Source organism: Rissa tridactyla, chromosome 3 (genome assembly GCF_028500815.1).
Source record: "Rissa tridactyla isolate bRisTri1 chromosome 3, bRisTri1.patW.cur.20221130, whole genome shotgun sequence".
NCBI classification, from domain to species: domain Eukaryota; kingdom Metazoa; phylum Chordata; class Aves; order Charadriiformes; family Laridae; genus Rissa; species Rissa tridactyla.
The window spans coordinates 24,157,984-24,185,205 of NC_071468.1; the positions used below are offsets into that span (position 1 = coordinate 24,157,984).

Genomic DNA, 27,222 nt, shown 5'->3' on the forward strand with positions numbered 1-27,222 from the left:
TTCTCATGCGTGTTTTTTCATAAATAAGCTACCTGCACTGGAGATTGTTTTATTAGTTTCTAATAGCACCAGAAATGTGCAAACCAGAGGCATACAGCACAGAAATTTGCTTCAATAAGTTACATTTTTTATGCAAGATGCTACTAAAAAAACATTAAAATGTATGAAATCGTTTAACTACAGCCTACAGACATAAACAGAAACTACAAAAAAAAAGAATGAAAGGAAGATATCCTGACTTATCTTTGTAGCTAGTTATGCATTTCTGCATTCTGTTTTTCTGTATGGAGTTACTGGCTTTGGATTTGTAATGAAAAGGATGAAGGGTTTACGGTATTCTCTGTAGTTAAGGGCTCTACATATTCTCCATTGTAAACCTTTCCTGTTGGAGCAGTAGGCTCTGTTAAAGGACAGTAAGTATGGAACAACTTCATTGAGGTCAGCAGAGTTAAACTGATGTGCAAATGCAGCCCTTCCGTCCTGACAATAAAAATTAATTTCAGTTCTAAACCTGGTTTCCATGGTCACCAACCAGCAGCAAGACTTGAGAGGAATTTTCTCTTTACTCATTTTCAAGGAACCGTTTCCTTATATTTTCAGTCTGCACAAGTAGAAACCACTTCTAGTGCTGCTTTTGTACTAAAGTCTTGCTCATTAAAAAGACAGGCCAAGCTCAAAAGCAGCATACAGCTGCAGTGATAAAAAAAACCCTGCAGCCTCTGCTCTGGCCTTGATAGAGCAAATAGGAATCCATTTTTTCAAAACCCTTTCTCTAAGTAAAACAGTGTTTTAAGGGCTTCCTATTGGAAAAAAGCATTTTCCAATTTCATCTAGCATTCGGCTGTGGAGCGCCTGTTCGCAAAGGCTGCTCCTGTCCCACAAGCGCCAAACCCATCTCTTCTTACTCCACCTGTGCAGTACGAGCAAGGGAAAAAGTTTCTTCCCTTTCAAGCTATCCCATCATCGTTAATCAACCGGCACCCAGAAACGTGTAATACATTTATAGCTGGGGCACATTCAGAGCTTGCAAAAGCATTGCAAAGGAGCGAGAGCACACTGATATAACGCAGGCTACACTCTTGACTCTCTCCTGACAGTCTCTAAGGACACTGAGAAATGAAAAGGTCTTTGTGCCTGTACCACCTCCACTTTATAAAGCGCACAATAGTACATGACATGTTACTCCCACTTTCACTTTTCACAGTGGAGCCTAATTTTTTTATCCTCCTTTTTGCTACAAACCACTAAGGTATTCTATATTAAAAAAACATTCAGACTTTGCAACTTCACTCTGTAGTTCACTACAATTGCCTGCGCTGCAATTCTTGGGCTAATATTCTGGCCAACTGTGCAATGCAGTGCCTTTGAAGCTGTAAAATTTCCTCTCTTCTGCTACAGAACAAGCAAAGGTAACAAATTATTCTAAATGCCCTATAAATTACAGAGGAGGATATACTAAGTGTGGCTGTGCTAGTTAAAGCAGAACCTCTCTTGATCATGTTTGCCACCATATCTAGTGGACTTGAATCAGGGATCGCCCACTGCCGTGACTCACTCTACCTTGCCAGGGCACATCTTGTATTTGCCCCTTTCAGATTATTAACTTTAATACTCAGATATCCCTGTTGGGTTTGGCACTCAACTGTCAGGAAATCAGTAGAAAATACAGGGAAACTTTGGACAAAACCATGATCTTGGAAAAAAACTTTAGGAACGGCTTTCCATCACTCTAATTTAGCATGCTTGAGTGCATGAATACTGAAAACTATAAACTTCGGAGAAAATGCAAAATCCATTCGAAACAGGAGCAGATTTGTGACTGGTATAAAAGTCAGAATCAACGGTATAGCAATGCATTCTCTCATGTTCCCGTGAGAGAATTGTTAACAAATAGATGCGATATTTCTAGTCATCCACCAAAGTTAGTCTGTCTCCCCTGAGGCAAACAAGGCTAAAATACACTTACTGTGAAAGATGCATCTCTTCAGCAAAACTTCTCAGACCTCCCTGTTTAATTTGAAGGATCAAATATCCAGTGCAAGGAGAAAAAAAAAAGGCGCTATCACTAAACTACTATTTAAGAAGTCATTTCAGGCTGCTGTTCATCTTCTGGAGAATATTGTTATTTATTACTAATGACAAATAGTACATTCCCATCAGGATCTCTATTATAAGCGTATTATATACCTTTCTCTGGAGGACGAAGATCTGGCTGCACATAATTAGTCTTGAGAATTAGCTAGAATTAACAATTGAGTTAATAAAGTAAATCCTTCTAAAGGAGCTTCTCACTGAGGACATTCATTTGCCAAAGAAGTCAGACTAAAGATGTCTATTTAAACACTCTTGTGACATTCCCAGAAAAAAAACAGTGCACCCAGAGCATTTAATGAATACTACTAATAATAATTAGTAACAGTGGAGACAGAACACAACGTATTATCCCAGTTTTAGTCACAAAGAATTCTAATACCAATAGCCTGATCATAGTGTATTAATTACAAACCATAGAGATTAGTTTCTTTCTCTGTAATCATCTATCTAAGCATCTAGACTAGAAAATAAGTTAAACATTTAGAAATAACTAAATCAGGCAACAAATAATATATTATTTATTATATCACCAGTGTAGATAGACTGCTATAATTCATAAAAAGCTGTGAAGTCCATTGGTTTTCTAAGATACGGATTTTAAATTGGTCTATATTGTCAAATCACTAAATTAACATGAAACAATAGTCAATGTACCCAAGTCAGTTTTTTAGTCAATTTAAGATTATACAACAATGTTGATAAATATTGAAGGCACAAATATATCTGTGTCCAGAATAAAACGCTGTATAAGCTACTGTATCAGCTGTTACATGTAAAGGGTAAAGGAATGTTTTACAGTAAGTAATGTACCTGTTTATAGACTTATTCAACATATTCCTCTGAAAATTTGTGAAAACATGATAAGCAATGGCTTAAAATGAAAATGTTCAGGTTTTCTAACTAGAATAAATCTATTACAATTGATTCTCACACAGGCTTTTTACAATTGTAATAATAATTTGGCAAAGCAGAGAATGCTTGCGCAAATGAAAGAGCAAGCATTTTTAATATCTCGGTGTATCTCAACAGCTTTTTATTTCTAATAACGGTAAATCATCATCTTCCCTATTTTCCTCAAACAGAACACTTCGTTTGCAATAAGGTTACTTTGTTCGTTTAAATTTGTAGGGCAACACAAACAACAAAAAAAACTTACTCATGTTTCTATGACAAAATAATTACTTTAACTCTGACAAATTAATGTAAAATATTTATTTTTCTTAATATATAAAATCCCTTTCTTTCAAACAGTACTGCAAGGTAGGAAAGAAAAGGTAATTACCACATAACTGTATGCCAGCAATTTATTAGAAACATTACCGCTGTATTTCAACAATATATGTAGTTTCCCTCACAGGAGAATTTTTCTTACCAGGAAATAGAATTGTATACATATATAGACTTGCAATAAGCATGTAGGATTCACTTTACGTAGAGCAGCCTTCCATTTCTTCTTCCACGAGGCATGTTGTATTCCTATTTGGAGATCATTGGTGTAGAAATAATGCTGGAGGAGCAAGAACTCAAAACAAACATACAGACCAGATTTTCTCCCATCTGCCATCCTGGTCTTGTGGGTTTGCTTAGTAACCTCAGGAAGGTCCATTCCAGTTCAAGGGTGGTCCCTTTAGAGGTTTAGCACTTCCGTGGGTTCCTATGTTACTCTTCAGCCTTCTTCTTGTATCAAAAAAAAAAAAAAAAATTCAGGAAGAGGTGAAGAGAGGAAGGCACAGCTAGGACGTTCATGAGATTCAGCAAGCTTCTGGGTTTGACCCTTCCAGGCCATTGGCAGCTCAGACAGTAGCACCTCAAGGCTGCCTAAATATTGGGAAAAGGTGGACAGGGAGCCAGGCTGGAGCCAGGTGGACAGGCGCTACAAAACGTGGAGGGCATGCCATAGTAAGCTCTTCCACTGGTGCTTAAGTAAGAACAGGGCATGGAACAAATTCTCTGTGACGCAATCTCCCTGCCTCTCATGTAGGGCTACCCAAAAATCAAGGCTTTGACCAACACTTTACCAGATGTAGTACATGAAAGAATGCAAAAAGAGGCAGGATTATCACAGAAAACAGTAAACAATACAGATTATTTCAAGCTACTTCTCAAACAGATTTCAGATTGTTTTTATTAATGCTTCGTTTCCTCTAACATTGAGAAATAAATTATTTTGTTAGGTGGCACATGTGCCTGTACAGATTCTTATATGCTAGAACTTGTCTCTCATCCAAAATGTTTTGCCAATGTCTTTTTTTATGGTATCCGATTTGCAGTGTAAGAGAAAACAACCCTCTATCAAACTGAAATGCCGTTTTCCCAAACTTGCTTAAGTAGCAAGTATCCTAACGGTCTGGAAATGTCTCCGTGTGTGTGAGAGAGGAAGACGGTTACAAACAGAATTTCATTAAGTCCCAATTCATGCTTTTGCAGCTCCACATTTGTAATGGAAAAGTGAGCTATGCAAGATTTCCAGAGGCAAGAAAGACACGGGTTTTTAATACAGAAGTCTGCTCTTACAGGAATAAAAAGAAAAAACTTTACAGAGTTCATCAAGTTTTATAAATGTTCTTAGCCATCCACAGCATATGTGATCTATCACTGTATGTGGAGAGGGAGATTTTCCAATAACATTAATGGTACTGGACACATTTGGATCGTGATAACTCTACCTACTTATACCATCTGGACTGTTGCATCTTTTCTTCTTCTTCAGTTATTAAACTTACAGATAAAGGATTTTATTTGTTAATGCTTTGTTCCAAACAGGCAAATATAGTCTATTTTATTTTGATAAGGTAGGATAAAACTTAGATCTGTTACAAACGTGAAAAAAGAAACAATAAGTTTTATATATAAATTAACAGGGGTACTTTCCCCAGAAATCATATACAAAATAAAGGTAAATAAATGCTGAATATCCATCCTAATCTCTCAAACATTGTCACAGGATCTCAAACTCTTTTCAGCAGATCCTGAGATGACCAGAAGTTTCTTTAAAATGAAAGAAACTCCACAGACGCTCACTTGCATAGGTTGGTAAATGGAAACGCGATATTTAGAATGATCCACGGGTTTAACCTAAAGTATCACATCTCTGAGTGTCAAAGACAATAATCATTAAACGTTACCAGTCCCGTTCTGAAAAGCAGCTCCAAAAGGCACTGAGACACATCCCACACAAATCAGATTGGAGAGATGTAGGAAAACAAACGGTCCTCTTCACTTACCACCACACAGCTGCGGGCCCCCTTGGCCAAGACTGAATCGAGGAGGCCATGGCCATTGTAAAATATTCACTGCAGAAATGACTGATCTAGTGTGAAAGGCTACTGCCCTTAGAGCTGCTTCCTCACACACTTCTGCAGAAGGTTCCCCCCAGCAGGGGAGAACTGGGGGGGCAGCAGGGCAGAGCTCCCCGCGCCTCCCGCCCTGCCAAGACGGAGCAATTGCCACCAGCTCTGTAGCACGTTGACAGGAGGAAGTGCAGCCTGCCAAGTTTTTGAAACAAAACAGCAAGAAACACAACTTAAGGTACGGCAACCAAAGAGCATTATTTTTACTATGAAGGAAAAAAAAAAAATTAATTTCTGTGCCGGGTGAGTCAAGCCTTTATTGCTAAACCAGCTTAGATTAAAGCAGGTGGCGAACTGCTATACTCTGTAACCAATGAAAGCACAAAAATCTGTTTCACAAATTGTTTCTTAACATTCCAGTTGTAGCAAGCAGGAGATTCAGAAAAGCTTATTTTAATTAAAAACTTTATTTTTCATTACAATTCACAGTTTATACATGGCAAGACGAACCCTCGCCATGTGGACATTCAGAACACTGTGCTGGGGAGACAAGGGTCTTTGTTATAAGAGCATTGCTCAGTGCTGTGTCATGGAACTTCCTTAGTTTTAAAAGCGTACTCTCTGTAAATGTTAATTGACTGATATTTACACTGAACTGACTGAATTTACATATTAACTTATATTTATTAGAAAACAAGCTAAGCATCCAAAAAACATTAACATTCATATCTTGCATGTTATCTAATGGTCAGAGATGCTGTTAAGATTTGCCACTTGAATCATGCCCAATCAGCAAAGTCCCATTCTTTTTTAATTTACACAGAGCCTAAATTATTCTTTAAGGCCTGTTCTACTCATTTTATGTACAGCCAGGTTACAATAGACTAACATAAGAAAAAAATGCAAAATTATCCATTCCATCCTGCATTTCTTCTGAATCTCATGTACATCTATAAGCAAAACAGAAGATACAAAATTAAAGTTAATGTGTTTTCTTAAAACCAATAAAGAAAACCCATAGTCTGGTTTAGATCTGCTTCTTGTCAGCCTATCCTGTCTGAACAATCATCGGTATTCAGATTGTGCTATTTATCAGCTCTTCTTCATGCCTGCACTTATATTCAGAGCCATCTCTCCTTGAAATGTAGAAAGTCACAGTGATACCAGTTTCAATTGCATTCCCACGTTAGTCACAGCTCCGGCACAGGCAGCCGCCGCACGCTGTGACATTCAGGAAAGCTCTCCAGCAGGATTCCTGGGTAAGATATCATATGGCATCTGGTGTGACTTGACTTAAAAGAGGAAGGAAGTTAAGAATCCTTTTCATAGAGCAAATAGCTGGCAGAAGGTTTACGCTTATTAAAAACCGCTGTATTTTTCTGCATTGTTTTCTGGGTGTGGTTATTAGAACACAGCAATTAAAAGCCTCTCCTGCCTCTCCTCAAAATAGTAATTTTTATTTGCTCTTGTCATCTACCAAATAATTTACTGATAGATAAGCTGCAGATTTTTTGGTACATCTGACAGAGAGGAAAAAAACAACTGCTGACCACTGCTTGAAAAAATAAGACCCGAAGATGGTCTGCAAATTCTACAAGTCAGTGCGAACAAGCATCAGCTGGACCTGAGTAAAACAAAATGCTTCTGGGGGATATGTTTGCAACTGTTGAAACTGCAGTGCCTTTAAATTTAGAGCTAAGAACATCATTTGACGATTGTTGAGTTTTGGCATTCATTCATGCTGGTTGGTATCTTCACGACAGACACCTTGGAAACACCATCATTTCAGGAAGAATGAAAGCTCAAATGAAATACACTTCTCATGCGAAAAAACCAAACAAACAAAAAGCCATACAGGAACTGTAGAGGTTCTGGTTCTTCAAAAGATAAGGCACTGACAAAAATTTCTTAGGTAAAAGGCTGCATAAGAATTTCTTGCCATTTACAAGTGTGTTGTAGTCCAGAAATGGTCCATTCCTAGGCTCAGTAAGGTAGACCCTGAAATTTTAAGGACTGATCCCTCAAAGCTACATTGTTACCATAAACAAGTGTGATTCATTCTTGAGGCCATATGGCACATTAGGAGAAGTGAAAAAACAGTCTGGGCAGAGAAAGGCAGAAGACGTTGCTTGTTCCAGCATCTTTCGATAACAGAAGTGCCATTCATCTTTGTGTCTTTGAAGAGATGCGATGGTAACTCTGGACTGCAGTTTCTGTGGAACTCATGCACACATATAAAATGCTATTAGCATTGATCATCGACAGGGTGGAGAAAAAAAGGTAAATGGCTAGTCTAAGCCAAGAGCTTCTCAAGGACTGGGATCCGAAGTCATGGCTACTTAATGTTTTCAATAACAGCTATCTCTTCTGCTGCACAGTGTGGTGTCAAACCATTCATGTAAATGCTGTCCGTCTTTGTTAGAGCTGGCAAGATGTCCTTCTCACTGGTGAGATGGTTGACTGACAGGGTTCTCTTGCAGGGAGTCAGGTCTTGATTGTGGTTGACGGCGAGTTCTGCAGAGAGCTTCCTTTTGATAGAGGTAGCCCGCTGGAACTTGTCATAGATCTCCACGCTCAGGCGCCTTCGAGTTTCTTTGAACTCTGCGGTGACATTGGCTGTCCACTCCGCAGCATGGGCTCTGAATTCCCCTACCTGCGGCAAGAATGAGACAAAAAAAAGAAGCATTATGGGGCCGAGGACTTTAGGCACTGTTCAGGTTCAAGAGCCCAGTGAGAGAGCAATGAGGCTTTGGGCTGGCAAAGAGCTGCCGCTGCTGCCGGCACAGATTTCTCATGCTGCAGACTCGCTCTTTTATCGGTAGCAACTAAACAAGAAGAAACGTTGCACCAGTAAGAGTTAACAACAACTCTAAAAACACAATAAAAATCTTTTCTGCTAAATTTTCTTTAATTATAGGCAGTCAACAATGCAGGGAAGCTGCAGAGCCCCGACAGCTGCACAGTACCCAGCTAGTCAGCGGATGCTGAAATCCCAGCAACCCAGGCTGTGTTATGTATTGTTACAAGGGTGCAGGGTTATTTATGAGCACTTTTACTCTCTCTGGAAAGATCCCTGGGAGACCTGGCAAAGAATTTTCTAAATTTAGACAGAAAAGCTTTTTTAAAGGAAAACGTCAGCTGCTTGTATTCTCTCTTGTTTTGTGCTTGCTCAAACGTAGCGCTAACACAGCAGCGGTTTCAGTCATGTCAGCGGCATGTCTGCTTACCACCCTGGCTCCACCAAAATGACATACTGAAAAGCAGCATGAAGACAATTGTGGAGTGGGACTCCGGGGGCCGTTACCGATCACACCCAGTGGCCGCAGACGGCTGCTGTACCATTACCATACAGCTGGAGGGGGGTATTGCCACCGCCAAGCCTGCATCTCCGGTCAGGCTGGCTGCAAGGTGCTAGTTCATACCATGGCCACCGTTTCACAGGCACGTGTATATCCCCTGCTGCCCGCTCGGTTCCTGTGCTCTAACTCGATACGGCCTTATATTGACGGCCTTTATGGCAAAGGCTGCTCCCCTTTCACTACAACTACCACAATTTTTACCCCTTAGGATTTCTGTCCACCGTTTCAGTAGTAGGAAAGCTGAAGCATCCCACGAGCCCAAGCTCTGAGGGCAGGGCTGAGGAAGGCAGCTGCTGGCACGGAATCCCAAATTATCCTTATTTTTCCTCAGATATGGGATGAGGTAGACTGAGCAGCTCACCCAGATAATAGCCTGAGGTGAACTATGGCCTTGTAATTTATCTGCTATTTATGTTTTTGCTGTTGTATTTCAACCAAACCACTGTTACAATATTAAATAAGTGATATAGGTAATTAAAAGAGTCACCTTTTAGGGGAGATTATCTCGTTATAACTGTGAAGGAAACAGATCGTGTCTCTTTAAATCTCTGCTTTGTAGGCGGTTTAATAGTTGAAAGATATCGCACAGGGAAGCTAGACTGCTGATAAATATAACTCCAAAGCAAAGCATTTTAGAAGAATTAACCCACTTAAATAAATTAGTCTAATTGGTACTGCTCAGTCCAGAATTTCAATCATTGGCAAGCAAGCTTGGACTTGGTGAACACAGAAATAAAAAAAAAAGCTAAAAAATTAACCCAGAGAAATATGGGGGGCAAGCCATCAGAAAAAAAGTGGCCATGAGCTTATTCATGCTTTGCAGTGCAGTGGAAAACAGGAATATAATGAAGGTAAAAAATAATCAGCTCACCCAGGAGTGACAGGGTTTCAGGAAAACTTTCCCCCTCCAGAAACAAAACAAAAAGATCTCTTTACCCAGGGGTCATTTTATTACATTTGTCTCAGCTTCAGTGAATTACACAGATGACTAATGTGGACCCATTATGTGTATTTTCTAAAACAAGGATTATTATCTGTAATACACAGAGGACTTGCCCAGCTGAATGATTATTAGTATTTAAATTGTGCAATTAGGATCAGACACACTGCACTTCAGATCTGAAAATAATGAAATCCGTAATGCTGAAACATTTCAGCTGCTACAATATTTTTGTCGTAAACAAGTAATAAAAATATGATAAGCAGTATCAGTGCACACCTTGGGGCAGCCTCATCCTTCTCCAAAGCTTTACTAAAGGCAGGCTGCTCAGGTTCTGGAGCGTGCTTCTGTCCGGGGGAGCAAAGAGCCAGTATACAGGTTCCTCCTATTTTACCCTACACACTTGTACCCTTTACCAAACCAATTATTTTGCTCAGGCACACATCTCTGGCATTCCATATGGTCACATCCAAGGGATGTTATCAGACTGGTAGCTTTAAAATTGTGTCTTGGAAACCTACTGGAAGCTACAAGCATCTTGAAATGTCTTCCCATATGCTTTTTTAACCTTCCTGTCACTAGTAGTTTCAGTCCCCACTTCTCTCATGTTTTCCTAGCGAATAAAAAACAGCTGGCCATGCTTCTGATGAAAGCAAGCCTATAACCCCTAGGACAGGCTCAGAATTCCCTAGCCAGCCCACCTAACCGCATGCTGGTGATGGACGTGTCTTGCGCTGGGCATGCTGCTATATTTTAACTCTTGTGCATGTAAGTTATTCAAGGGAATTTTAAAATTGTAGTTGTTAGGATATCTCATTACTAAATTCCAATTAGATTTATTTTGGGAAGCACATTTACGCAGCCAGCTGAAAAACATCATTAAATATGCCTTTGGAGATGGGCTCATGTTCCAATTAAGGTGATGCGGAACATGAACATGGTGGACTCAATCCTATCTTCCCAAAGACCAGAGCTATGATGCTGCTTGGCACAATTAGAGTGTTAGATTAAAATCATGGGGAAAAAATTAAAAACGCGGTGCTATTGCTAAGCAGAATTGAAATACGTAAGTAGTAAAACAGAGGTAATTGGCACGGCATGAGAAACTAGAAGTTCAGGGCTGTGTGAACTATGTGTCCCCCAAATTACTGCTTTCAGCCCCTAGCTGTTGTGTGAACCAAAATGCACTCATAAATGTTATCTCTTCGGAATAAAACTCTTAATTCCATAGCACTTACAGACTCAAGCACAAAAGGTTATAGGAAAAGAAACGTGCAGTTTTTAACTGCCAGTGTACATAAGCAACTTGCTCTTATAATTTGATCCCTCCTTTATCCATAGGGACATTTCTGTATACGTTCAGATTCTTTCTGTCCTTAGGGTATGACATTTTATCATACTGCATTACAGCTCCTCTTCATCTGGGGGCTGACAGTCACAAAATGTCTTATGCAAAGTGATTGAAATGCCAGTTGCCTATGCTGCTCAAAAAAAATCTTAACATACCTACCTACCATAACAATTTTTTACTTTTCTCCAATTCTCTTGCCTCATTACAGCACACAGCTCTGTATACTCTGCAGCTGTCATAGTTGGGAGAAATGTGACATGAGGACTAGGCCTCTTAGACACAGAAATTACTGACAACTAAGTATTCTACATAAGGCTAAATGACGCAAAATGTTTGAAAAGTAATAGGAAAAACATGTCACAGTGATAGCACCTGACTCAGCCATACAATAAGCAGCACTAACCTGGCGATGCTGCTCGCGTCCAGTCTTTGGGGAACAGAAAGGCCCCCAGTAATGGGGACACAGGCCCTAGCCGAGCTCCAGGATTAATTTCCTCCACATCAAAATCCAACTTAAGACTGCAAGGTATTAGATGTATTTTGCAAGGAGTATCAACTCTTAACATATTAACATTGTACTTCAAACACAGCTAGTACTATCATGAAGCAATACGTGACTGCCTTATGAGTCCAGGGAAGACAGGTCTCAATGACAAATTCTCAAGAAATACTGTAATGGTATACACAAGTAAATATTCCACACAGCACGCTTCACCACAAAAAACAAGATATTTTTCTATCAAACAGCCAATTCCTCGCCCAGCACAGGCTGTGTGGCCTCCAGCAACCACTGCAGATGGGCCTGGATATCCACCTGTGGTGGAAATGTCACATTAGGTTATAACGAGGAATAGCCTCTGAAAAATTCTGAAGTGTGTCCACTCATTCCTGTTAAAGTTACTTTTGATTTTTTGGGGGGTTGTCTGTTTGTTTTTAACTATACATCAAAAAATACTGCATGAACTTCCTCAATGACCAAACAGTTCCCAGGCTGTGCACATACATTATCACCAATATCATTTAAAGATAGACATACTGAATTTGACAGAACTAGGTATAAACACGGACATTAAGCAACCATTCCTTTACCTATTCCTGACAAAACCCATCTAAATTAATAATGGCCTAAAACTGGCTCTCAGTCAATATCACTGGCAAGACCAAAACTCTCTATTCGTTTTCATCACCACCATGTTTTAGCTTTCTCACTGTCTAGCTGAGCTCCACACTTGGACAGAGGCCAACAGCATAACCCAGAATGTGAGTATGCCCAAGGGAATGCTACTGGGGAAAAAAAAAAAAAAAAAAAAAAAAAAAAAGGCATTTGAAGATACTGAAGCACCTGCTTCATTCTTCAGTGCGTTTACTCTAACTCCTTATACTTGTCAGAAGTTTGGGGATCTTTCTGGACACCCCATTCACAAGAGATATCCAAATAAATATACAAACAAAACTGCCCACCATGCAGGATGACCACTCATCCTATTAAGAGCGATCTGGACAGCACAAGCCATGTAGCCATAACCTTCACATGTGTAATCTGTACTTTGAATTAAGCCACATCTGTGGTCTAACAGAAAAAAAACCCCACAAGCCTAATTAAAGATGTCTTTAAATAAACCAAAAGGAATACAGACTTCTCTAACTTAACTTTGCCTTAGTTTTGTTCCTCTCTCTCAGGGAGTTTCTTGAAAAATTCCCACCATTACAGTATAACCAGTTAATCTACTTCTACTGACAGAGAGGGAACAAAGACAGCCTGCTTGCATGGGGTTCAGATATACGACATCAAAGTTATGATACACTTGGGAGAAGATAAACCACTAAGTACCAAATAAGAAAAAAATTAACATTATATATTCTAAGCTAGAAAATGAAAACATATATTTTTAAATAATGTGTATAGCTTTTTCTTTCATAACTGTACTTTATGTTGTTTCCTTTGGCATAGGGGGCTCATACACTTTACAACGGCCATGTTAGTGCAAGCCAAAAGAATTAATTAAAGGGTTAGGGGTTTGGGTTAGTAGATGAGCTTGAGATATCCATCTGACTGCATTTTAGGGTAAAAATAAAAAAGTGGCCTTCCTTACAGATATTCTTAATGCTCTAGAAGTTCCTCAGTATACAATTCCTAACATTTATCCCTAACGCATTCTCCAATGTTTTGCAGCTTCATTTTTCCTCTCCAATGTACTTTTTCTGTTACTTAAAAATAACACACCCAATTAACCTCTCCATGATACGCTACTCAGAGACAAAGCCAGAAAGAGCACGTACATGTCACATTATCCAGGCAGCAGAGTAGAGTACATAACATTTTGTCTTAGCTTTCAAGAAACTCATCCAGCATTCGCAGAAATTGTTCTCAAAGACTCACTTAAAAAACAAAATTTAAAATAATGTCGGTACGGCGAGGTTTGATGGGTTTAACAATGCAGCTGCTGGGTGGGCTGATTCCCTGCGTGAGTGGGCGGGTTTGTCTATCCTCCATCTCACTTTCCTGCAGCTCTGGGCATGCATACACCACCTCTTCCCACCCAAGCCGCTGCTGGCCGCAAATTTATGTTCCCTCCATCAGTTGTCTATAGGCTGGAGAAGACTGGAGTGTAGAAGAGAAAAAGACAAGTTTTGCAGACATTTTTATTGAAGCCTGTGCATTTCCTCTATGTTAAGGGAATGTCATTTAAAGTCCAACTAAATAAATTCCCACCCCAATTATCTGTCTTTTAGTACTTCTGTAATTGTAGTGTTATCATTAAGTACCCAAACCCCATTGTGCTGTAATCTGTGGACAGGTATTTAGAAAAGACTGTGCTCTACTTGTCTTTAAAGGTAAAGAAAACAGTAACAAAATGCAACACAGAAATACCACAGGTCCCTATGCTGAGCTTTCCCAGGTGTTTAATCACTACCTCCTATTCCTTCATTCTGTTAGGAGCTCTGTTCTGTTAGAGTTCTCTTAGAACTCTTCTACACCAGGTATTTAAGCTACCAGACTTTAATTTCAAAGTGAATGGCACAAATGAAGCAGTAAATGATCCCTTTTTTGGTTCCCCTGACTGGTATACACGTCTCTCTGTTTTTCAGGCAAATATTAGAGGGGAGAAGATTCTATTTTGTGAAATTGCCATCTTCTGCAGTGACATTTAAATTACATAGACATTTGTATTTTTGTAGCCATGGTGGTCAGAAATGTTTTGGGAACAATGCTTTCCCATTGGAAATTGGATTATTCAGTCCTGTAATAAGTAATGTTTGTGAGTTCATTCTGGTGAGCAATGATTGTTTGGTTTCACCCACATAACTTCCATGAGCACATCTGATGCCTTGGATGAAATAAACCACATTCTCCAATGGGAATGCAGAGACCCTATGAATTTTGATTATTTTTTTGTGGAGGAACATCTATGGTGGCAGCTGTGGGAATATGTTTTGTGGAGATGTGACAGATGGCGCATACAGAAATGGCCCTTTTGCTCTATCATGGTCTGATTCAACAAAATAAAAACAGGTAGCCTACAGAATAATATAAAAAACCCATGTCTACAAAACCAGAACCAGATATACTAACAGTCATCACATTTATTTTGTTACGCCTCTTTTTTTCCAAATATATGAACGCTCCTGTGTTAGGTACCTCCTCAGGACTATTCTTGAACTTTGCCCATCAGACACCTCTTTGTGTAGAGCTGCATGTGAGCGTCTCTCAATACTGTACACAAGTTATTGGCCTGATTATCTCAGTCCCTAATGTTCTTTATTAATAACTTCCAAAGATAAAAAAAGATGCTGACATTTTCCTATCAAAATCAGCTGTTCTGCTTAGTTGTTTCATCTACCTCAGAGAGTCATCCAGCCCCTCTTTTCAACCTGATGAGAGTGAACGACATCCACCTGTATTAACCACAAGAAACTATTTAGGATTACGTAAAGCTCTACCAGCTGAGCTGAAGGTGATTCAGGAGAACAGCATGTATTCTCTGTCTGCACTACACAGCCAATGACTTTGCTGCAGCCAGAAATAGCAAGCGTTTTAAGAATTATACTAGAAGCATAATGAAACCCAAGCCACAGGCAGCTGAAAGACTGTCGCAACTTTCTCCCATAGGAAAGAAACAATGATTGTTTCATAAACTCCTTGGACTTCTTTAGCTTATAAAGATATGCTAAAGGAAACATAAAAAAAGGATTTTAAATTTTGATTTGGTACTGAGTAAGGAATGGCTATTGTAACTATACGGTCACATCCCAGTAAAAACTGTTTATTTCTTAACTTTCTAATGTCAATGTCTGGAGTGATACTTGTGTGAAATATTAAAGCTCCACTTTGGTTGTTCAACCCTAGCATTACAACTGCACTCATCCCTTGTAAAGGAAAGAATTCCATAATTTCTTCAGTCCTTTTTATCCATGACTGCAAAGCAGTTTCCTCACCATCAATACTTCTTCTTGAAGATGCAAGGATATTCTGCTAAACTGGCTCTGTCTGGGGATTTGTCCATCAGACAGCTATCAAATGCATACACACTCAGTTTTGGCGCCTTTTCCTAACAATATCCCAGCACAGATAATAGCTTAAAAAAGTAAAGTTTTTAGGAATGTTAATCATGAAGATATGGGCTGAACAGATTCCAGATTAAATATCACTTTGTCAATAGAGTTAAATCACAGATATATTTGTCAGAGTAACCTAACGGATCAACTACATCTTGTCTCCAAAAATCAAATTTTCCTAATATAAACCATGATAATGTACATTCAGGGAATCTTCATGGGTTATTAGCTCCAAGAAATGCCACTGCTATAACGGAGCTATCTTTAATCAATTTCTCTTATTATGAAGTATAAGTCACTTGCTCCAGTTTTATTTTTTGCAAATTCAATAGCTCTCGCCATCACCACCTGGCTGCACGCGGCCCACGCTGGCAGCATTTCCACCTCCCCTGACCCATGCAGTCGGCAGGGTGAGACAAGGGGGGGCACCGCGGGAGAGCAGGGCCAGGCGTGGGGGCTGGCAGGCCAGGCGCCAACAGTGCCCCCCTGCCCTCGGCAGGCACAGCGTGCCCCGCTGCTCACCTCTCTTGTAACCAGCACCACCCCAGCATCACTTTGGGACCTGATACTTAACATGCAATAGCAAAACAGCCACCTCTAAAGGGCTTTCATATGCCCGGGTAAGAGGCATGATATAAACATAAACCGCACCAAAATGGTAACAGTGTAGATGTTACCTTTATGTGTGTGTGTCGAATGTGAAGTTAAGCAGGCATCGCATGTCCGAAGTACGCAAAGCTATGAGGAAAGACATCTCAGGAAAAGCGTAAAAAAACATCAGCAGACTGGTTTTTCTGGGACTCCCAGAACAACATGTTCTTTCACATTCATTACTGCACATAGTACTACAGTGTACTTGTAAAAGAGCGATCAATATGGAAACTCGGTATTACAGACTGTTGCTAGGGCAGGACTGAGAACACCACCGGGATTACTTATCATCTCTTGCAAAGGGAAGACATCCAACTGCATTCAAAACCAGGTCAGCCGTTTCTGCTTTCTCCTTACACCGATACCACTCTTTATACATCTCAGACTCAGAGACATTATGGAGGGACTGTACTCGCATCTTTCATTTTTGGGGTCATTTTTGTACCATTGTTAGGCAAATTTGACGAGACCTATGGCTGTATTTACTGTAGGAAGATTTTATATTTCCCCCCCCCCATCTCATAGAAATTATTAGACACAACCACCTTTTTGAATGTGGCTATTCTGTCTCATACACGCTTTTGTGTATATCTTGGATGGACTGTAAAAAACTCTAAATGTTAGACAGACTTCTCTTCAGATGGCTCTTTTGCCATTTTTGTAGCGTACTGTATTCTTCCAAAGTTTAGACCACAGATCTAGGAACTGTTTTCTGGTAATATACCTTATTAATAACACCTGCAGCAGTAACACCAATTTCCTACAGAAAGTCAACGATCCCCTGCTTGCACATCCTAGAATTGTGTCACCCCTATTAATCATTGCCTTGCAAAAGGGCCCCACATGCAATTGCTCTCACACCATGACTGTCTCCCACAAATATTTCTGATTCAGTGCTTTTTAGGAACAGAATTCCATCAAGTCAGTCTGACCCACCCACTGAACTTGAATATCCACTTAATTCTTAAAACTACTGCAACTGTTTTTTAATTTTTTTGTAAGAAAAGAAAAAGCACAAATGGTTGTTTTCTTCAACAGAAGCTGATTCATCTCGCTTAAAACAATGCACAATGGACTGGCAATTGGGCTCACCTTTGTAAAAAGCCTCTGATCACCAGGCTGAACAGTTATTACCACCTTCATTTCTAAGCGAATGGATTTTGCTTCTTAAAAAACAGCGAGAGCCAGGTTAAGAGCTCACCGTTACTGAAAGAACTTATCCTTCCTCCTCCGTGGTCAGACACCCTCACCAAACAGCCTCTGAGGCCTATCTGTTTGCCTTGTATACCAGTTCAACTCACTAAAACCTCACAAAACTGTTTTTTACTTGAGCACGCTCATATTTTCATCTTTTCATGCATACAGCCTACATTTAGGGTCCCTCCTTGGGGGATATGAGAGATGGGTTCAAGTTCTCTTTAGGCTGGGACCCTTATGAGAGGTGAGCACCTTTAGCCTGAAGCTAGTAAAATGAAAATACAACAAATATTATAGGGAGTGTGATAATCTCCATGGCATCATCATGACAAGCCTAATTCTGTTTTGACAGACATGAGTGACAGCTCTGCCACTGGTGCCAAGAACATTAAACTGAATGAGGATTCAGATCAGTCAAATTTGTTTAATTTGTTTATAAATATCAAAGATAAAAATTGCCTCTTTAATTTCCACAAGAAGTGAATGTGCTATTTCTCATGAAATTTTGGGCTCAGTTTTTAAAGCTAGATCAATATTGTTCAATTCAAAAGAAAGACAACTCAGCATGAAAAATCACTTGTGCAAACTGAGCCGGTGTCTAACATGAGTCAGTCACCTGGACCGTTGATATACAGTGAAGAGAACAGGCTCTTCCAGGATGCATCTCATACTGTAGATGCCTTAAAAAATTCAAAAGGATGATGCTAGAAACACTCGTTTCCTTCCACTGACTATAAAGGTAATGTAGATGACTAGGTCAGATGTTGATATCTTAACTGGAGATGAATCCCATCTTCATTGACTTGAATGGAGTCTGGACTAGAGCTTAAAGAGAATACCATGAGGCCAAGGGACATAAGCACTTAATTTTAAAAAGAGGAATGTGAAATGTATAGCCCAAATGACTAGGAATCTTGATTGGGTAGGCATTTTCATTGGAAACGCTGAAATTCAGAAGCTGCAGCACACTGAAGTAAAAGGAAAATATGACAAGGAAAAAATCCTGTGGAAATTTTACCTTCCAAAGAGACTAAAATCAGAAGACTTTAAAAGTGCTCTGAGTAATCAGAGTATAGAGAATAATGAAGAGGAGGGAGTTTAAGGCAAGCTAGTGCAGCTGAAGCTGAACTTCAGAGACAGATCGCCTACTTAAGATTATAGCACACAGCATGTTCCAGTGACTTTCTGACACTTCATCTATCTTACTGTATGAACTGCTTCCAGCAGCAGATCTATCCTTCTAAAACTCCCACTTCTGTCTCTACTTGTCTTTCACTTCCCTCCCCATTTGATGCATTCAAAACTCTCAAGAGTATTTCAGGAGACAAAAGCCACCTGAGCAACTGACAGACATTCTGGTTATCTGGATTTTAATATCAAAATACAGCATTATTGTGGATCAGTGCACATCTGATCAGATTTTTTTGTCTCAGTTCCACTTGCATATGGCAAACTTTCCTGGTAGTATCCTGAAAAAAACCAGATGCTTTGTTGAATCAGTGAAATGCATTATTACTGCAAAGTCTTACGTAAACTGCTTTTAAGAACGCTGCAACTGCATCAAGAAAAACACGAACAGGACTACAGATATGAGGTGACACTCATTATCAGCATGCCCACTGCCTGGAATACGGAGGTTTCCTTTCACAACACACACCCTAAATATGCTATGATAAACTACTTTTTACTTTAGACTACAGGAAAAGGCAAAAAGGAGATTATCATGGCTGCCTATCAAAAGAGATATCAAATACCTTGGTTGATATACAGTTTTGGTTGTTGAGGGGAAGTAAAGAGAAGGGCTTTTCGACACTTGCAACCTGTCTTCATCCTCGACTCTGGTACAATCCCTAGACTTGGCTGCTGTCAGCCCTCGGTCTTGGACCACTGAAACCAACACAACCGATCACTACTGAATGATCTGCTCCTTCCTGCATCTAAAACGTGGTAGGCTACTACTATTTTTTTAATGGTATGGAAGGTAAGATACAAATCCTACACAAAATCTTGTTTACTTGCAGGTGTTGATACCCTCAGTAAGTTTTGTGAAGGAATATATCAAACTAGGATATATCAAACTGTTTCAGTTTTCAGAGTGCATTAATTATGGTCCTATAGATTTTATCATAGCCTCTGTCTCTCACTAGATTTCAGTGCATAAATATTGTTTCTAATTTCAAAGGCTACCTTTAGGTGTAACGATCTATCTCCCCAAGGACTGACAGAATGTTTCCTTAAAAGGCAGTTAAAAAACATGCTTAGAACTAGTATTTTCCATTGCACCCATTTCTACTATTTGAACTCCAGATAGGTTCCTCTACTATAATCTACATCCATAGAAGCTGGAACAGACCATCGTAAATTTAGGTTTAACTGAAAAAACAGACAATATAAGAAATTCAGTCTCTTCTGGCTTCTGCTGGCATAGAGGGGACTTGATGACTACATTTCCACTAAACTCCTTCAGCTTCTTCACTCAAATTTTCCTAGGATGAGGAAGGATCATAGTAAGGATGAGCTAAGAGCAGCAGTTTTTATCACAGAATGCTACCTGTGAAGTGAATATTTGTACAACGCTTCTATTCAAACACAGCCAATCTTATAGCAAAATGCCATGTATTTATATAACTAACTTTCTACAAAGTATCATTAGGATAGAATACAGAAATAATTTTCTAACTCGCACACAACTTGTGCTGTGCCATAATTCGGTTCTCAAACTGGTCACTGTCATTTTTAAAACTGTAGCATTTTTAAACTGCTAAAACATTTTCTTTGTTATGAGTTCTGAGACATGCCTGAACAATGGTTTAAGAAGTTGCGAGGAGATTTCTGAACATCAGAGATACGATTAATTGAACAAATGGTACCAATTACGTTATGTCTATCTTTAATCTAACCTAACACGAGACACTTGTATACAGCAAAATCCTGAATACCTGCATCAGCCAAAAGAATTTGGATATATCTGAAGAATGAGGTTTTCCTTTCTGTAGACAAAATGAATACGCTTGTTTAGGCTACAAAGGTGAAAAAGAATGGAAAGATGAAATAGGGCATACATTCTTGGTGCCTGAGAAAAGAAAGTCTGGCATAGCACTCTGCTCTGTAACTTGGGAAATGGAGTTTTACTTGATAAAAATAGGAATATGTTTAATGTGGTAAAGGAATCCATAAGTTTTTTCAATTCATGCTTCTTTATATCTTTTCCAAACTTAATCTGCATTGAAATAGCTTCAGTATAAAATAAAAACACGATATTACAAAACTCAAACATTCTTAATATATTATCATCATTGTAATAATATGGATAATGAGACACTCTAAACAAGATTAACCCCTGAGTGTGCTATGTAAAATTATATAGTCACAATAGCATCTTACTGTCTGGATAAAAGAGACAAGAATGAGAAAAGTGAGATTAAAGACCAGATTAATTCTAGGAAGTAGTGTGAAGAACTAGACTGTGTCACCAATGTCTGAGGAAATGCAGCAAACCATGCATGAACAAGGTATTTTTGCATAGTCCCAAATCATAGCGCCTCAATTGTACCACATTTTTTCAAGAATCCAGAAACAAGTAGCCCAGGGAAACTAAATGCAGTTTAGGAAATGCCCCAAGTTGAGAGCAGTTAGACACCAGAAGAGCGCACAGGGGAAACACCACATGTGCTTGCCCAGCTCTTACTTATTCCTAGCGCAGAGGGAAAAATGGGCTAGACTGACCTAGTTCTGAAGTTCAAAATAATGAAGAAAAACGGTGCAGGTTAATGGCATTTGAAGTAATCTATTGGTTTCCCTGCAGCCACTGTAAATCATGGAGTTCGGTGTGAAAGACGCCCTCAGTGCTTTTCCAGAAAACAAAATTATGATCCTGCAAACTCTTGAACTTGCAAATAGGAATGCTTGTGTGATACGTGCTGCTCCGTATCTGTGAAGGACACTAGTAAAGCTCGTTGTGTAAGGAAAGTTATAAATACCATTTCAAATTTACAGCACAGAGGCAAAAGATGATACTCTTTAAATGAAATTGGTCAAATAAATATTGTCCTCTGCTCCGGAGCTAAGTGTTTGCGAAATGCCTGGTAAAAGTGCTGTCTCTACCTATAAAGAGCTATGAGCATGGCCAGGGCAACGAGCAAGGGCTGCCCCCCCCCACATGCCTCACAAAGTGGGCTTAATCCTGCCCAAGCGCCCAGCTCACGTCCCCCTGCCTGCTGTCACCGTCACTGCTGCCCTCCGGTCAGAAAGCGGCAGGGACCCTGAGGGTCTGGACTGAGTGAAGGTATAGAGGGGTAAGCTACCCTTCATAGCAAGGTCTTTGGGAACCCAAGGATTGCCAGGATTACATCTAGGCATTGATGCCGTGCCCCACAGCTAGGAAAACAATTTAAAACAATGTAAGTAGCAGGCCACTGCACAATAACCAACATATTCATTCCATCAAAAAAAGAAATTAGAGGTTTTATATTTGAGTCATACAAACGAACTGATGCGTGCAGAGGAACTGAAGTTAAATTAGAGGGAAATAATATGTTGCTTAGAACGACATTAATTTATTTCTCAAACTTCTAATAAATCCTGAACTGTGCTAGCTGCAATCAAAGCAAATTTTATTTATCCTACAACATTTTCAAAACCAGGACATTTTCTTAAATGACAAAATTTACAGTAAAATATCATAGCATCATTGGAATGATAAATACACATTTACAAGTGAAAATGTATTTGAACTGAAAACAATGCAACTGACTAGAAATAACTAGACACGCTGCTGAAAATATTATGGTAAAATACACCCAGGCATATTTAAATAATTCATTCCAATACCTTGCATGATATGAAACATTTATTCTCTTACCACTATAAAATGATCAAAGTTATCTTGAATATAACTATTTAGAGATGTGGTCATTTGGCTTGGGGTTTTTTTTTTTGGTTGGTTTTGATTTTTTTTTTTCAGTTTTGGTTTTTTGGTTTTTTTTGTTTTTATACATACCTGCATCCCATATAGAAACAACCAAAGCAGAATGATTTTTGCCTCAAAAATTAAGGACTACATTCTATTGTCTAGAATAATGCTTTTAGAGAATTTTCTCCTGTAAATCAGGTGCAATTGTGCATATACACTTAATTTAATAATACATTTAATCTAATTTTATATGCAGCCATGTAAAAATCACTGTACGTGTGACTAGACTGCTGCAAAGTTTGCTGTAGTTTGAGCTGCAGCATATACTTCATACATAAACAGCTTTGACCTACGCCCTAAGAGCAAAAGCAGCTATAAGCTCATCTGACTTCTAATCCAAGTTCTAAAAAAGCAGTATTTCTTCCCCTTTCAAAATGTTCTTACCTCTTCCTTTGTCTTTTTTGATATGACTCTTAGCCAGTCTCCAATCATGCTGAGGACAGCTGCAAAGTAAGCAAGCCCAACAAGGATCCAAAACCACACCACTGGCTTATAAAAATCTAGGTACTCAATATCTGATCCCCCTGAAAAACAACACAGTTAAAATTAAAGCAGACTTCATAGTTATAGGTACAAAACTGTTTTAAAATTAATTATTTTCCTTAAAAAACAGTGATATTTCTTACAACTTCTTCCATTTCTTACCCAGGCAAAAACTCATAGCAAAACATTTTGTTGAATTTGAAGAAACGATGATCTAAATTCATCCACTCTTGAAAACACAATTCGGAACATGCAAATTTTAGAAATGATTGCTAATCATTCAAAAATGAACACAGACAAATTGATTCAACTTCTGATATATCATTATTTAAGGTAGAGGTCATAGAGGAGAGCTTGAACGAAAGGACTTCCCACCTGCTCCAAATAACAATGCTGTGCCAAATTTTAAGTATTGTTCTGGAATACGTAATGTGTTCATATCCTGAGAAATATGATTTTGTAATGACTTTGAAACCCATCTTAATACTTACATGAATCCTTTAGCCCCAGTAAAGAAGAACAGCACCTGCATTACCAAGTGTCCCTGTTGGGTAGGCAAACATTATCAACTCCATTTTGCAGAAGAGGAAACTAGGGTGCAGGGATTTGAGCTGAACTGATCATACTCAAAACAAGGTGGATAAAATAAATGTCAGCTGAAGGCAGCTTTTTTGAATCCCACTGACATAAGCACCAGTCACTTCCTTCCTTCCAGTGTTAAAGTAAAAGAGGATAAATTTCAGAGATGTCTTCAATGGAGCTTTCAGGTACAATACAGCTATAGAGAACAGATGTCTTATTTCCACACAAAAAAAGTTATGTTCATCCAGAGCTCTCGACAACACAAAACAACTCACATTTCACATCTTGCAGTACAATAAAACAGAAACCTTACACTTGCAATTCAGCTGTATTACGACAAATAAAATCAGGTTCTTAGTTTGGGTTGCTGCAAGTAGAAGTCTGATGTGCACATCTGCCCACAACTGAAGAAACTCTACAGTAAAACCTTTTCAGGCACATTAAAGTAGTCTGTATGGGTACATAATATATTGTTTTATGTATCTGCATCCTCTACTGGAACAGTCAAAGGAAAACTGCCCCCAAAATATCAAGCACCTTGTTACAGTAACAAGACTAACTCTTCATGAGAGTAATGTTTTTTTCTGGCTGTTATTATCTAATCATCACAGAGATTACATGCAAATAACACAGAATTTTACTGATAGTTATCTTTGTATGAAAGCCCTCATAGACAGAAATTTGTAATTCTCATGTCAATAAGCCTTTTCATCAATAAGATCCATTGAGCTGGAGTTGTTTACTCAACTACGCAAGAGATGAATTCACATTGCAAAAATGGATATACTTTGACTCCTGCACATTCACAAGTAAGGTAGAAGTCAGGGCTCTGTCTGGAACAGAAGATTGCCAGCCACCAAAGGGTTCAGTTTGTCAGAGACCAAGACAAACCAAATATCAGAAATGAGGTGATCTGTTAAAGTCATCCAGCTCACGGCAATCCAGTAGAACAGGTAAGGATGATTCACCCAAAATTTGTTGTCATTCAAACAAATGGTTGATTACTATCATGCCTTTGCTCTATCAGGAGTTAGTAATGAACCATGCTCGGTGCTTCACCTTCTTCTCCAGCTGTTCATAGAGTGCACAAGAAAGTATCATATAAAGCATCCACCAAGCTGGCTTCTAATTTTTGATGTGTTCAGTTTATAAACTGAAACTGGAACCTAACTCTGCAAGTCTACACGGAGCATTTCCTTCACAGTTTATACCTAATTTGTTTACAGCAAGGTTAATTATGAGGGCAGGAGTTAGGACACATTCATATTCAATCAAGAGCTTTCTTTACTGTCTGGCCAGGAGATGGCTCCATCTATCCATGCCCAAAGGAGTTCAGCTTTCCTAAAGTTAGAAATGGACAGTCAACAACCCTCTAGAAATAGGCTGAACAGCTGAAATCTTCATTGGCTGTTGAGTTTCTGAATTTCAAGAACTCCTCGGGTGATGTCTCAATTTAATGGAACACCAGGGAGAGAGAGAATGACATACCTCAGGATGTTTGTCCTGAGATAACTACTGTCTCCTGTGATGCTGAAACGTCATGGAGTGCTATAATGCAGTTACCTGGGAATGTCATTAAATAGGATTTCACTGGTAGGAAAACACGATCAAAAGTCAACTATACTGAATTTAAAGTAAATGGAATTCATTAACTACCGATTTACAGTTCACATAAATGGGTATGAATGTATTTGGATATGAGTATGTATAGGTAAATGTATTTATACTGAAGAATATGAGATAATTCATCTAATGATTTTACTGGTAACATTGTTAAAAGCATATCAACGTGATACATTTGCATGGATTTTTCATAGCATAATTTTGACTTAATAATGCTATCATCTTTCTTTTGCAAAGCAGATTATTTTATATACCCTTCAGGAAGCAAAATGCTGAGAAGGCAGAAGCTCAATTTTGTTGTTCGTTTGGCAAAACCAATTTTGTGGGCCAAGGGGAAAAACTTTTTTCCAACTTTGTTTGACCTCTATCTGAAATAGGTTACAACCATAATAAAGACGACATATATTTTCCAACTGGAGTGTGTTTACTCTTTGACTAAAAGTCTCGCTGCCATAATCTTTTACCAAGACCAGACACAGCTTACCGCTGAGATGTTTTGTGGTTAAGATTTGATCCAAAGTCCATTGAAATCTATGAGAAATCAAAGAGTTTTTCCACCCATCTTCATCACAGGCTATTGTATTGCTGCTGCCACCATTCTCACATCTGCCAAACAACTTTTAAATTATTTGGGATTTTCAACACTTTGGAAGGAAGGCATAGGTTGTTTTATGGCCCAAACATATATTTCTTACTGAGGTGAAAATCTCTGTGTTTTAGTGAAGGGTGGGACTAGAGAAGATTTCAGGGGTGCATTAGGACAGATTCTGGTTCTCAGGTTTCCAAATACATGTATTTTTAATGTAGTAATGTACAAGTACATTTTAAGTAACTACTTTTATTTGTTGTTGCCACTCTTTTCCCCATTCTTTCTACAGCTAACTGACGGGAAAAAAAGAACCATGCAATTCTTTCTGTAAGGTTGTCTGGTTTTCTTTGCATTTTTGCTTCAAAGGGAGAAGCAGAGAACAGAAAGTGCTATTGGCATTGAGTATCTTAATTCCTTACCGGCACAATTTCTGTGTTATTCAAAAGTTGGCCCTTCAAAAAAGGAAATGCCTTTATTATTTTTTATCAGCAGTACAAATTATTCTGGGTATAGAAACGTGATTAAATCCCAACACAGTTTTAATTGCAGAATGAGTAGCTGTCCACCATCGCTGTTGTGACAAACCTGGCCAAGTGGCATAATCCTGAAACGTCATTTGTCCCCCTTCAAAGAAATATGGAGGTTCAGCCCTGCAGCTTGAAAGGAATTACCTCCGAGGACTGCAAAAAGGGAAGGAGAAAGGTAGCTTACGCGGAGACGTGGAAAAGCAGCGTGCTTGGGACAAGGTAACATTGCACTGTCTGCGAGAGAGAATGTAAGTAGGCCATACGAGTTACTTGATGCCACTCAGTGGCAAATGGAGAGCTACTTCAGAATACAAAGCACAGCTATACAACAGCCCTCACACGCTGTCCTATACAGAAATTGAGCAAGACACGGCACGCTGACTTCAGCTTAAAGCAAGCTGCATGGTTCACACCAGACAGCCCCTATTATGGACGTGAAGTCCTGAGGTGGCAAAGAGCACTTCCAAATGCCAAAAAAAGACACAAAGCCTGCGGGAGAGCGCACAGCTCTTAGGGGATGCTCGACACACGCCTCTTGCTCAGCATGACAGCGATTTCTTTATGTAGAGGTCTTTCTGCCGGCTAAGTAATATCACGTAGCGAGAGCAGAACAACTGGGCTGCTATGACCACCAGGTGAAGCGTTCCAGTTCGGTGACATTAAATGAGACTAAAATACCTCAGTACTCTACAAACTGGGTCTCAGGCCAAGCAATACAGTGCAGACCCAGATATCTGTATTACAGTGGCAATACACCAAATTCAATTACAGACCAAAACAGTAAAGAAGCAACAAGCTAAAAATCAGAGCTCAAACAAGGGAAAAAAACACCACCAACAACAACAAAAAAGAGCTAGAATACATTCTTAAAGTGAGACTTGCAAAATTCTGTGATCTGCTGAACTGGACTGATTGCAGTATAACCTTATATCATCATTACGCCCCACTGTGAAACAGACTACTGATGTGCTATTTATATTTCTGACCTCTACTTAATTCAGTCAGGT

General features: G+C 39.1%; 1 protein-coding gene across 3 annotated transcripts in view; it reads right to left on the bottom strand.

Annotated features, from left to right (window-relative positions):
• Positions 1–5,909: 5,909 nt before the first annotated feature.
• The window catches only part of KCNK2 (potassium two pore domain channel subfamily K member 2), a 148,538-nt gene continuing 127,225 nt past the window's right edge, over positions 5,910–27,222 (bottom strand). For all 3 annotated transcript variants that reach the window (XM_054195404.1, XM_054195402.1, XM_054195405.1), the window contains 2 exons: positions 22,796–22,935; positions 5,910–8,037 (listed from right to left, as the gene is read on the bottom strand). In XM_054195404.1, the coding sequence (XP_054051379.1) occupies positions 7,720–8,037; positions 22,796–22,935 (458 nt within the window). In that variant the 3' untranslated portion in view covers positions 5,910–7,719. The remainder of the gene's footprint in view (positions 8,038–22,795; positions 22,936–27,222) is intronic.